The sequence below is a fragment of the Amblyraja radiata genome, chromosome 1 (genome assembly GCF_010909765.2).
Source record: "Amblyraja radiata isolate CabotCenter1 chromosome 1, sAmbRad1.1.pri, whole genome shotgun sequence".
Taxonomy (NCBI): Eukaryota; Metazoa; Chordata; class Chondrichthyes; order Rajiformes; family Rajidae; genus Amblyraja; species Amblyraja radiata.
In genome coordinates this window covers 123,334,927-123,349,300 of record NC_045956.1, presented here as the reverse complement: position 1 = coordinate 123,349,300, position 14,374 = coordinate 123,334,927, and the positions used below count along the sequence as shown (strand labels likewise).

General features: G+C 46.0%; 1 protein-coding gene across 4 annotated transcripts in view; it reads right to left on the bottom strand.

Annotated features, from left to right (window-relative positions):
- Positions 1 to 14,374, bottom strand: part of LOC116978833 (cAMP-specific 3',5'-cyclic phosphodiesterase 4D-like) — a 724,969-nt gene that overhangs the window by 208,650 nt on the left and 501,945 nt on the right. Inside the window, exon 1 of one of the 4 annotated variants that reach the window (XM_033030098.1) lies at positions 11,277 to 11,585. The exons of the other annotated variants lie outside the window; for them this stretch is intronic. Within the exon in view, the coding sequence (XP_032885989.1) occupies positions 11,277 to 11,344 (68 nt within the window). The 5' untranslated portion in view covers positions 11,345 to 11,585. Of the gene's footprint in view, positions 1 to 11,276; positions 11,586 to 14,374 lie in introns of those variants that run through there. 4 annotated transcript variants of the gene reach the window in all.

Genomic DNA, 14,374 nt, shown 5'->3' with positions numbered 1-14,374 from the left:
GCGGAGGCTCGACGCTGCCGCCGTCCCTGCACATTTCAGGGAAATGCCTCGGCCGATCGTCTGTAGAGGCGATCGCAATCGGCCAAAACGACCACCTCTACGTCAGCGATCGCCATTCCGGCCGCCTTTTCCTGGTGGACTCCAGCGCGATCGTCAGCATACTTCACCCGACCAGCCGTGACACTGGTGCTGGTAAGAAGGGCCCCGTCCTCTCAGCCGTTAACGGAAGCGATATACGAACGTACGGTATTCTTACTCTTACCCTCACTTTCGACTCCCGCATGTACAAGTGGAAATTTATCATTGCGAACGTTGCCCAGCCGCTCTCCTACGCGCTTTCTCCCTCGTCGTCGATTTACAGGACGGTCGCAAGATTCCGTGGTCGGACATTGCACCTCGCAGCCCGCACCCACCTGTCCCGTAGTTTGACGCCGTCGCCGGGGGCCTGTACGTTGTCCTGCTCTCTGATTTCCCTGAGCTACTTACACCCGATTTCAGCGGGGCGGCTCCCCACCACATCCCCACCGAGGCCCCCCGGTGCATGCCCGGGCGCGCCGCCTCCCGCCAGACAAACTGCGCATCACCCGGGATGAGTTCCAACTGATGGAGGACATGGGCATTGTCCGGCGGTCTGTCAGTCGTGGGCCTCCCCACTATATATGGTTCAGAAATCATCTAGGGGGTGGAGACCATGCAGCAATTACAGGCGCCATAACGCGGTGACCACGGTGGACCGTTACCCGGTGCCTCATATGCAGGATTTCTCCGCGCACCTCGAGGGCGCCGCGTTTTTCTCTAAAATTAAAAATTAAAGTTGAATCTGAATCTGAGATAACCAAATCCCCGTCCACACAGCTGACGTTCCCAAAACCGCCACCATCACCCCGTTTGTCCTGTTCGAATGACTTTGAATACCTTTCAGCCTGAAGAACGGCGCGCAGGTGTTCCAGCGGCTCATGGACCAGGTCGGACGGGGCCTGCCTTTCGTTTTCATTTATCTGGATGACATTCTGGTCGCCAGCGTTCCCAGGCGGAGCACGGCGCCCACTTCCGCCTCCGCGAACACAGCCTGGTAATTAACCCCGCGAAGTGTCAGTTTGGCATGAGTTCCATTTCGTTCCGGGTTACCCGGCAGGGTGCTACCCCTCTCCCCGCGAAAGTTGAGGCCATCCGGCAAAAAAAATGCAAGGCAAGATGCCAGTTATTCTCATCGGCTTTCCTCACTATTGTAAAAGGTTGCTCAGTAAAGTTCACTGGTTTCTTTTTCACACCACCTGACACACAAACATACATTGCTCCATAAGAGTGGCAGAAAGAGATAAAAACACCATGCTGACTCAGTCTAGAAGCATGGCTAACTGCATGCTCAGAGTTCAACATTAGTCCCGGACTACGTCAATCTGAACAACTCTGAAATGTGATACTGTTAATAAAAATACAGGCAATCCCATACATTAACTAGGAGGGAGGTGGTTATATTCAGAGGAAACTAGCCTTATGTGTTTTTTCATAATGCAAAGCAGTTCCATCTACGCATGCACCAAGAAACACGAGTTAAGAACAAGATTGTGTCGCTTTATTTACTTTTTTTTCATCACATACTTTCCATGGGAGCATAATTTATTAAATTTCTCAAGAGAGTCAAGAGTGTCACATGTAGTAGCAATTGATGAAATGCTGCAGCTCTACAGGCAATAACATACAAATAAATATGCAATAATCAGTAATACAATACATAAAAAGTCAGTAATACTAGATAACCAGGTCATAATAGTACAAAACCGAAGTACAAAGTGCAACCACAACAAAGTCTATGGTTTCAATTTTTTGAGGAGTGATTTGTGAATTCTGTGCAGGCGAGTTTCCATAACTGAACGGACGTGACACAGGGGTCACCTGTACTCAAGCTGCATTTAACAATTCCAATGGCTGCAGAAACGCATGGCAACTAATCAATTTCAAACCTACCCATTGTTGGACAAATTCTATAAATGACGTTTTTCAATTAATTTTTAAACAGCAAAATTGCTATCTACTTAAGCATTGTTTCTAAATTCTTTGGCATATCTTATTTACATAATTTCTGATATGTCAGAGATTCATGATCAAGAGTTATCCTTGCAACAGTACAGAAATCATCCTGATTGTGGGAGCAGCATGCTTATATATAGCAATACTCAAGGTATAATGGCTTGCCAATATTGTTGTTCCTCTACAAGTATTATTTCATGATAAGTATATAATACAAATCAAAATGCCCATCCAATAATAAAGCACAGGCAGATATGCAACCCTATTAATGATTTAAGCACAGTAAAGCTTTGATTGTGTTTGCCAACCATTTGAAAATTGCGAAGGTTCGGCACTAGATTATACTCGCCATCTCCCTTGCTCTCACCCTGGCCTATGTACCCATGCTCCATTCAATTCACCAGGATTCTGGTTCCTGTGCTTACCTTCAATCCACTGGGGCCCTAGTTTCCATGGTTCCTTTAAGCTTACCATCTTTACTGGAAAGGTTGTAATAATACTACTTAATATCTAAAAAAAGTCATAACAAATGTACATTTGAGTGCAGGCTACCATTAATTCTGCCGTTCCAGCAAAGTGAAATGGTTCTTTATACTGCATCCAGTTCTTTATAATTCTATAAACACTAATTGCTATCACTCAGTTCCTAGAGTCACAGTTCTAAAAGGCCTGTCACACTTTCCCGAGTTATTCACGAATTCTCCTGAGTTATTCACAAATTCCCCCGAGTTTTTAAACTCGCAGAATGTTCGTAACGAGTCCGTGGATATATCGTAGCGGCTCGTTATGCCAGCCGTAGGTACGTGGGGCATCAGGTAAGTCGGGACGTTTTTTCCAGCCTGATGAAAAATGTTCACGAGTAAAAAAACAGCCCCGAGTGCCTACGGCTGACATAACGAGCCGACACGATATATCCACAGGCTCCTTCGGCCTCCTACGGACTCGTTACGAACATTCTGCGAGTTTGAAAACTCGGGAGAAGTCGTGAATAACTGAGGAGAATTCGTGAATAACTCGGGAAAGTGGGACATGCCCTTAAGGTGTCTAATGTGTCTAATTAGACCTCATAAAAAATGATACTGCATCATCTTAAAGCTCTTACATTACTAATCTTTTTTTCAGTCCCGATGTCGGAACATTGCCACTCACATCTCTGTGGATTTGGTGGAGGCACATGTACTTTGGAAGATTATTTATCTTGACATTTATTTTTAGTCACGACCAAAAGGGGGAAACATAATTGAGTGTGTGCTAACAAATCAAAAAAGGAATTGTATAAATAAACAGCATATTGAATAAATTGGACTCAAACACACTTTTCCATTTATCCTATTCACCATAGATGTCGAGGGGAGTTACAACTTCCACCACAAACCAAGGTAATCCCACAGCTGAGTGTAGTAACACAAATAATAATAAGATGGATGACCAGTCCTTCATCCAAGCATAAAAATGTCTTATACCATCATGTCCAAGATGGCCTGACTAGAACCCTGGAGAGAATTGTGGGCAGGAATGAATGAATACATTTCTATTAATACTTTGTGACTCCTCTGGCAAAATTTAAACAATTCCATAAAGGCTTTTTTGTAAAAGTGGACTTCAAAGCAAATGAAAACAGCATCCTATCTAATTAGAACTAATGTGACGTCTTGCAACTCCATAGGATTCATTCCAGATCTTATTTCATAAAATGTTTACTTAAAACCTGAATTAATTGCATCACATCTGAACCTATTCAACTCGTCCTGCACCATTCTGGTCAGCTGACTACAACTGGACTAGTCAAGACAAGTCAAGAGAGTTTATTGTCATATGTCCCAGGTAGGACAATTAAATTCTTGCTTTGCTTTATAACAAGAAATTGCAACCTAAACATTAATTCAAAGATGTGAATGAAATGGAGCTCTTCATCAATATTTCCCTATAGCATTAGATCTGATATTTTAGCTATAATTTGTAAGGAGTGTGCTATTGATTGAGAGTATAATTTGAGCAGAGGGAGTATCGACATTCATAACTTTTGGCTTGACTGGGAGCTGTGTAATCATTAATAATTTAAGTTGCTTTCAATTATGAACAACATCAGTGCTCTCAAGGTCTGGGGCACTGTGTAGCTAAAAAAACTTCCTAAAGCAATATAAAATAAGTATAAAGCTGGTATACAAGAGATAATTCTTCTACAAAGTTGCAATGTTATATCCAAAATTATGAATGTGAATATTATGTCTTAGTTTGGCACTTCATTAAGTACAAATCATCATCAACTACAAGCCCACTGACTCCAACAGTTACTTTAACTACACCACCTCCTCCCACCCCGTCTCTTGCAAGGACGTCTTCCCTTTCCAGCAGTTTCTCCATCTCTGCCGCAGCTGCCCGCACAACGAGGTTTTCCACTCTTGGACATCTGATTGTCTTCTCGTTTTCTGGTCATGTGGTTTCTCCCCTACAGATTCAGACGGAGCTTTCAAGGGTGTCTTCCCCATTTACTGTTGTTCTGCTCTCAACCATCCTTCCCACTGATAGAAGAAGGAGAGTGTTTCCTTGGTCCTTACCTTTCATCCCACCTACCACATCTTACACATCATTCTCCAAGACTTCCACCAGCTTCAATGTGATCCCACCACCAGTCACATCTTCCCCTTCCCAACTTTATCCGCTTTCTACAGACACCACTCTCTCCGTGACTCCCAAGTTGGCTGAATGCTGCCCATTAACCCCTCTTCATCCCCAGGCTCTTTACCCTGCGCCGCAGGAGATACAGCATCTGTCCCTGCACCTGCTCCCTCACCTGCACCGCAAGAGCCTTTCCAGGTGAGACAGAGGTTTACATGTACCCATGCCAACCTCGTCTACTGCATTCTGTGCTCCCGATGTAGCTTTCTCTGCTTCAGTGAGACCTTCAAGGGTAGACTAGGTGATCGCTTCACGTACATTTACGTGAAGCCCGCCAGGGACAACTGAAGCTCCAATTGCGAGCCATTTCAATTTCCCTTCCCCTTCCCATACTGACATGTCTGTCCTGGGCCTCCTCCACTGCCAGAGTGAGGTTACACGGATTTGGACGAACAACACTTCTGATTCTACTTTGGTAACTTGCAACCCAGTGCTCTGAACATTAAATTCTTCAATTTTGTTACACTTCCCAATCCAATCTCCCCCCTGGCAAGCAACTTCCTCTCCACTCACAGCCTTTGCCACCCTGGTTACTTTCCTTTCCTCCACATGCTCATCCTTTCCCTTCCATTTTCCAGCTCTCCAATTTTTCTTCACTGGCTCTATATATACCCTTTTATTTTCTCTTACATTTGCCATCCTTCACTCTGATTCTACATTTCACTCACTGCCTTCCTTTCTCATCAGATTCCACCATTTACACACTTTTGTCTGCTCCTCATTCCACCTCCAACTGATCAGTATTGCCACAGTTCCTATTTTCATATTCTTCACATATCTTCATATTCTACTTGGGTAACATCCAACCCAGATGTTACCAGTTTTTTCTGAACAGCTAATGCATACATATTTATCACTGCAGGGAAAAGCCACATTATACCAGCCACAAATTCTAAAATAGCTTTTTTCCCAGGCTAACCAGACATTTTTGCAAACGATAATGTGGCCACTCTCCGCATTTTCATAAAACTGAGAGATTACAAATATTAATTTGTTAGAGGAGAATGTTGAGTTTTTCCAAAGAAATAAATGGTATGTTTTGTCACAAATCTGCCAAAAGCCAATAATAGTTTATCTCATTGTCAACAAAGAAATGCAAATGCTGGTGTACACAAAAGGACACAAAGTGGTGGAGAAACTCAGTGGACAGGCAGCATCCCTAGAGAACATGGATAGGTGGTCTTTTGTTCAGTCTGAAGAAGGGTCCTGACCCAAAATGTCACCTATCCATGTTCTCCAGAAATGCTGCCTGACCTGCTGAGTTACTCCAGCACTTTCTTTATTTAATTTAATTGCTTGTTTGGTATGCCCAGTGGCTGCGATATCTGCAGATTATTACCTATTAACTCAGTTCACTCACTTTGCCAAATAGTGGACTTTGCAGGGAAGGTAAACATAACCAGGATACCAACATGCAGATGCCACTTTGAAAGCCTTGTTGGTAATTGATATGCAACAGACCAAATTCTCTATTGGTTTAACTGTTAATACCCATATTTTATTGATGCCCATCTTTGTATCCAAGTACATTTAATATGTCATAATATTGAGGGAAATGGGAGGGAATGGAGGAATATCGATCACATGAAGATCGAGGAGATTAACCTAGCATCATGTTTTGCACAGACATTGTGTGCTAAAAGGTCTGTTCCTGTGCTGTACTGCTCTATACTCTATGTTAATTGATGTTGAAGCTCAAAATATAGATGTTATGGTGTGTTGCAGCTATCACAGTAACCCCACGGCCATGGCTTACCATCATCCCCTTCCTGTAGGCAATTTGGAGCAACATTAAATAAGTTCCTTGATAACAAAATGTGCATTCCATCTGTTTTACATATCTCATTGCACATCTATTGCAAGAAATCTTAGTTACAGTGTCCATCCTGAGTAACATTAAGCATAATGGGGCATATTAGAGAGGCAGAACCTCCTAGACGGGGAAATCTACCCACTACTTTTCCACGTTATACATCTTGTTCCAAATTACCATTAATTGCGCTGCTGGTGGATAATATACATCTGTATATACTAGGAAATTGCTCCTCTGAAAAATGAAGCCAGTTGGCAAAAAGTGTTTTGATAAATAAATTGTCTTTCCTCATTGGAAATAATGGACAAGGTTAGAAGGTAATGGATTGACAGGTAATGGATCATTTGTAGGAGTTCAAAAGGTGGCTCACCGCCACTTTCCAAGCCAATTAAGGAAGGGTAATGCACGACTTCTATGATAGTAATGCCCTCGTTCTGCAAGCGAATACATTTCGAAGCAGGGAACACAAGGAATTGCAGATGTTGGAATCTTGAGCAAAATACAAATGGGCGGAACTCAGCGAGTCAGGCAACACCTATAGAGGGAATGGACAGGCAACATTTTGGGTTGGGGCCCTACTTCAGACTAATTGTATTAGCCGAGAGAAAGCTGGAAAAGAGGGGTGGGGTCAGGACAATACATGTGAAGAGGGTTTGATTGGAAGATGGGTGGAGTGAGTGACAAAGGGTAGAGATGAAAAGACAAAAGGGTGTCAGGGAAGGTGAGAGGGGTGGGATGTAAAGCCAGAGGGAGGGATATGGGTGGAAGTGGCCAGGGCGGAATAACGGGAAAGGGACTCGGGGTTGGGAGATAAGTGTATGGAGGGGAAAGGAGAAAGGTGACTGGGGCAGGATAGTGGTGAAAAATAGGTGTATGTAGGGCGGTGAGAGATTAATCTATCTATATACATAACTAAAACTCTGATCTTGTGCTCTTCCGGTTTGCGCATTTTTTCTATTTGCACAAAAACGTATGTGATAGCGCTCCAATTTTTCGTCCCCTTACTCACCATACTCCTGTGCTGTGAGTGCAACACGTTTTGTTCTGATCTACGGTATATTGTAAAAGTTATTAAGGTTTAAAAATCATTAAAAAAATGCTCATGTGCAGATTGCTGTCAGTCACCGCCACGCAGATTGGTCTCCTCCCGTCACTCAGGAAGGGGTGTCGTCGGGACAGCGGCGCCCCTTCCTGGCACCTTCACCACACTGATTAGCCACGTCCGCTGTCGGGGCCTGGACTGGATCCCAAGCAGCGACCGAGCTGAGGGCTGGAGAGGTGCCCAATCCCGGGGCCTGGTCAAGGTGTACCAGCGCCTCGGGTGCCGCCATGCCGCAGCCATCCTGCAGCACAGCCTCCACTTCCTGCTTTGCGGGCAGGTCTGGCTCAGCCGCCCACCACCCTCACCCCGACCCCGGCACAGCGAGCCCGGCTCCGTCAAGGGCCAGGTCCTTGTACTTCGGCCGCCTACAGTCAGGGCCAGGCCGAGTACGAGAACCAGGCCAAGTACCAGGCCCTGGCGCTGCTCTACGACCTGGGTAGATGCTGGGGCAGGGAATGGGAGTGAGGGGAGGAGGTTAAGGGAAATGGGGAAGAGGGACGGGCAGCGCTCCAGCGGCTCCTGCCCGTGGGCGCGGACACCGGGAGCGACCATAATGCACCGCACCGTTACACAGAGAGAGGGAGCACCGCAGCCTGGCCCACAGCACGGGGGGGGGGGGAGAAGACAGAGGGAGGGGGTAGAGAAGGATGAGGGAGGAAGGAAGACGGGAGAGAGGGATGGGGGGAGGGAGAGGGGAGAGAGGGATGAGGGAGAGAGGGATGATGGCGGGGAGAGAGGGTATGCGGGAGGGAAGGGGGGGGAGAGGATGAGGGAGGGGGAGAGAGGGGAGGATGAGGGAGGAGGGAGGGAAGGGAGGGGGAGGGGAGAGGGGGCGAGAGGGGTGCGGAGAGAGGGAGGGGGAGAGAGAGGAGGAGGGCGGAGGGAACGAGAGCGAGGAGTGGGGTAGAGGACGTGGTTGGAGTGGCAGGGGGGTGGGATGGGGGTATAAGGGAGAGGGGGACCGTACGGGGTGGATTTGATGTGAGTGGGATAGGGGTGAGTGGTGGAATATTGCGTTGGGGGAATGGGTTGCGTTGGGGGAACGGGTGAGTGGTGGAATATTGCATTGGGGAACGGATTGCATTGGGGGACCAGGCCTCCTGTGTGACAGGGACCCAATGGGCCCAAGTTAGTCTAGTTATTACTTAAAATTGTAGAATGTAATGTTTATACTGTAACTGGAATATGAGATGTTTAAAAAAACAGAATCAGATATATTTTTAAGAATTAGGTCAAATTTGATATAAGACTTGAGGATGCAAGGTCGGAAAAAGCATTCCATGAAATCTTGCTGCATTTGTTAGGAAAACTGTATTTTCCTACACATCCGTTATTTTGAACTCTCTCATCCCTGTAATTAGAGAGGCAGTTATCGCACCTTTCTTTCACTGCATCCTTCATTTACATGTTGGCAAGATGGCTTGCAGTTGCAGCAAGTGCCAGAGCTCATGCTCCCAAACACATGCAAAGTCAAAGTGTAGGATACTGTACATTTAAATTACATTTGTAAACTAATAATCCAAGTCATTCTAACCACAGATAACAGGTGCTAATTGTAACATTAAAACCCTGCTCTGTGAGACCAGTTACATGGACAGTGTCTATCCTGTAGGACAAGAATATAGCGCCCATGTTATTTGTTGTCAAGGACATATTTAATTTGCAATTAAGTCATGCAGAAGTTTTCAGTGAAAATAACAACATATGCAATTATCTTTTGTATGTTGCATAACAACATATGCATGTTCCAATTTACCTAATGAGCGTAAATTAGCTCGATGCTCCATCAGCCAATTCAGTAGCACTTAAAGATCACATAGTTACACAAGGAGCAGGAATTGTGTAAGAAGGAACTGCAGATGCTGGTTTAAACCGAAGGTAGACACAAAAAGCTGGAGTAACTCAGCGGGACAGGCAGCATCTCTGGAGAGAAGGAATGGGTGACATTTCGGGTTGAGACCCTTCTTCAGACTGGTTAGGGATAAGGGAAACGAGAGATATAGACGGTGATGTGGAGAGATAAAGAACAATGAATGAAAGATAGGCAAAAAAGTAACGATGATAAAGGAAACAGGCCATTGTAAGTAGACAAAAATGCTGGAGAAAGTCAGCGGGTGCAGCAGCATCTATGGAGGAAGGAAATAGGCAATGTTTCGGGCCGAAACCTTCAGATTCTGTAAGCTGTTGTAGGGCAAAAATGTAGGCCATTGTAAGCTGTTTGTAGGGTGAAAATGAGAAGCTAATGAGACTTGGGTGGGGGAGGGATAGAGAGAGAGAGGGAATGTCGGGGCTACCTGAAGTGAGAGAAATCAATAATCATACCACTGGGCTGTAAGCTGCCCAAGCGAAATATGAGATGCTGTTCATCCAATTTGCGTTTAGCCTCACTCTGACAATGGAGGAGACCGAGGACAGAAAGGTCTGTGTAGGAATGGGAAGGTGAATTAAAGTGTCCCACAACCGGGAGATCAGGTTGATTCACACGGGCTTAGCAAAGGTGTTCCGTGAAACGATCGCCCAGTCTGCATTTGTTCTCGCTGATGTGTTAGAGAGTCCACATCTTGAATAACGGATACAGTAGATGAGGTTGGAGGAGGTACAAGTGGACCTCTGCCTAATATGAAAGGACTGTCGGGGTCCCTGGACAGAGTCGAGGAAGGAGATATAACAAGTGTTGCATCTTCTGCGTTTGCAGGGGACGGTACCTGGGGAGGGTGTGGTTTGGGAGGGAAGGGATGTTAACCAGGGAGTTACGGAGGGAACAGTCTCTGCGGAAAGGGGTGGAGATAGGAAAATGTGGCTAGTGGTGGGACCCGTTGGAGGTGGCGGAAATTTCGGAGGATTAAGGAACGTAAGGACTAGGACTCAGATATATTCACTGACAATTTTCCTTCAATCAGCTATGAAAATGGGGTGGGAGATTGCAACCTTCACGTGGTCCGCCCCGTTTTGACTAATGCAATCAACCCGACGTGCACAATCAAATAAGATCAAATAGAACAAGTTATCCTACAACTTTAGGCTATGCACGCCATACGCAAGATGAAGAAGAAGCTATCAAAATGTAAATAAGTCACCTCAATGCTATTTATGCCGACTTGCTCAGGACCAAATAGTTCTCATATTTGGCTGTGCAATAAAACATTTCATGTATGCGAAAACACTCCAGGCCATTTCTGAAATGTGCAACATGTCACCCTCTGCTCAGGCTTGTTCACTATATGGGACAGTTTATTGCACTTTTCCACTGAAGCTGACTCGGTAATATTGGTACCGAGAGCATTGGAACAAGCCCGCACCGAAGTAAAGGAATGTGACAATCGTTAACGTATTCCATCCATTCACTTCTTTCCACTGTAGTAGGTTTCGGGTAAAGGGGGAACTTGTGAAACATAACAAATTCTAAAACGTCTGATTATATCTTTCCTCTTGAATGATGAAGACAGTGTTTGTATGGTTTGGAAAGAAGCTGTTGCGGGGAGGTGGGGGATGAGTGCCAAAGACTTCACCAACTTTTTTTGCCAGCTATACAAACAGCCGAGAGTGAAGCGGCGAGAGCCCCGCACCCGAGCGTGGAGTGAGTTCCCCCCTCTGTGCCCGCCCGGGGAACTAGCGCCGAAGTGGGAGAGCAGCGTGCAAGCGAGACTTTACCCGGCGTAGTTGGAGATCAGCAGGGAACTGGTGGATCGCGACCGCGGCTTCATCACGATGTGGCTCATGGTGAATGTGTGCGGATGCCGCCACGACCCCGGCGCCGTCTCGCTGCCCTTCCTCTTCACATCTTTATTCCCTGGTCTGAACACATCGACTGGTGGCTCTGGCTCGCCCTCCGCGAGATGTTTCTTCACACAAGCCCGAGTTACTCAAGCTTCAACTGTTCGGAAGTGACAGCGCTCCTTCCCACTCTGCCACTGTCTGCTCTGCCTCGGCGCTGCACAGCGGCTGTGCTCTCCGCGGGAAGGAGGGAGGGAGGGAGGGAGGGAGGGAGGCCGCTGCCCTCTGTCGACCCATGAGAGAGAGCAGCGCACATGTGCCAGGACACCTCCGCCTTCGGCCACACTACCCAGGGGTAAGAGGAAGGGGGCTACAACCCGACTCCGCCGGCAGCTTGAGGCAGTCCCTCAACTCCACCACTCCCTCATTCATTCTCCCCGCCCCTTTTACACCTTCCCATTGATGCCACCAGGACATCCCCGGCCCCAAACGCAAACGCACTGCCCCCACCCCTTGACGTACACTACTTTTTTATTTTGTTCGCCAGCCACTCTCTGTAAAGTTTTCGCGCGGAGGAAGAATTAAGTTTGCAATAATGCACAGGTGGGACAGTCACCTCCGGAGCATTTTTGCCTGCCCCATGGACAGCTTTATTTTCCAATTGAAATTGCCGGGGAGAAAGTTTTCACGATGAGGGTCTCGTCCCTACAGGCGATATACAATAGACATTTTTAAGAGCCCTATCTAGGTCTCTCTTGAAAGCATCCAGAGAACCTGCCTCCACCGCCCTCTGAGGCAGAGAATTCCACAGACTCACCACTCTCTGTGAGAAAAAGTGTTTCCTCGTCTCCATTCTAAATGGCTTACTCCTTATTCTTAAACTGTGGCCCCTGGTTCTGGACTCCCCCAATATCAGGAACATGTTTCCTGCCTCTAGCGTGTTCAAACGCTTAACAATCTTATATGTTTCAATGAGATCACCTCTCATCCTTCTAAACTCCAGAGTGTACAAGCCCAGCTGCTCTATTCTCTCAGCATATGACAGTCCCACCATCCCGGGAATTAACCTTGTAAACCTACGCTGCACTCCCTCAATAGCAAGAATGTCCTTCCGCAAATTAGGGAACCAAAACCATTCGCTTTCTTCACTGCCTGCTGTACCCACATGCTTACTTTCATAGACTGGTGTACAAGGACCCCCAGATCCTGTTGTACTTCCCCTTTTCCCAACTTGATACCGTCAGTGAAGTAAAATTAAAATCCATTTGGACAGGTACATGGACAGGGAAGGTTTAGGGGGATATGGGCCAAACACGGGCAAGCAGGACTAGTTTAGATGGGACATCTTGTTCAGCCTGGGCAAGTTGGGCCATAGGGTCTGTTTCTATGCTGCGTGACTCAATGACTAATGAGCCTGTCCCACTTAGGCGACCTTTTAGGCGACTGCAGGAGACCATAGTCACCACATGTTCGCGGGTGGTTGCCGGGGAGTCGCCTTCATGGTTGTGAGGAGTTCCCGCATTCTGGGAACTAGTCGCAGCCTCATTTTGGTCGGCGCAAATTTTTCAACATGTTGAAAAATTAGGGCCGACTAGAATTAAGCCGTCATGGAGAGTAGCGAGAATTCTCGTGCCGTAGGTGGGTCGCCAGGAGGTCCTAGTGGGTTGCCAGGAGGTCGGAAGTTCTTTTAGGTTCTTGTAGGTTGTAACCGGTGCTGACTGGTGAATTTCATTGGGATAAAAAAACGTAAGCAGTAGTTTTCAGAACCAAGGATAACCGACCGGTAATGTTAATGTCTGCCGAACTTCACAGCCGTGTATCTCTGGCTTCTTAAAAGATGTCTCCACTCCTTCTCTCCCCTTCTCCCCCTTCTTCCCCCCTCTTTTAAAGTACATTGTAATTTTTAGCTTCTTAATTACAGCGCCAACCTTCCTGTTCAGTGTGTGTCTGTTTAACAGGCTGGTGAAGGAAGCGATGTGTTTGTGTGTGTGTATGTTCCACTCTGACAGTCTCCGTTCCAGTTGCCGGTTTTTCAGGCGACTGACGGCAACTTGACAGTCACCGGCAGTCGCCTGAAAAATCGCCCAAGTGGGACAGACCCATTATTGGATGAACAACTATCAAAATCTCACTCGATCATGCTGCCAGCAACAAATAAGTAGGGTAGACTCTGTAAAATTGCTCCAAATATGTACAGAGTGGATGAGAAAGTTGGATAACAGAAATATTGCGATTGGGTGATCAATGGCGTGAACTGGGTGGGCCGAGAGGCATTTTTCTATGCTGTATCCCTAAACTCTTAACTAAACCACTGTCACCATGTCTGCTACAGTACGTCCACATGACCTGTCATGCCACATTGATCATTGAACATTTACTTAGTTTGAGCTGTGATGTGCACACTAATGTGCATTTCCCCCACACCATGTGCTCAATACTCTGCCTCTGGCAAGTATATAATTTTGATTTCCATATTTCTTATGCAACAACAAGAAGGCCTTTCAGGACAAACGTCATACTCCAGAGTATAGATGGCACCAGAAACCCACTTAAAAGTGATTTTGCTCCAGATCTACGTCACATCCTGCTCCAAGATTGGTCAGGGGTTTGGTATAATCTTTCAGCATTTATCAAACAAATTTAGGACATTTTCCAACATTTGTTCAAAAAAGAATTTGAAAGCAACATTTAACCAACATTTAAAATGTTGTAGTTGTAATGATAGTGAAACATTCAGCATTTTCATCTGTACACCATGAAAACATCTTACATTGTATGCATGTGCGCAGCTGAAAGTGGAAATCCGGAAGATGCCATCAATTATATCCTTGTCTTGAAATTGAATTTTACCCTTTTTTAGTGCACTAAACATGTGCAGTGAATTGCATTAACGCCCAATCAGATCCACTGTGACATATCTAGAAATTGACTAAGAATAGATCAAAAGCAGCATAATGTTATGTTGCAGATAGAATCACATGCTAAACTGGATCTCTCTTCTTGACAGGAGATAATGAAAAGCTCCCAACTGCTGC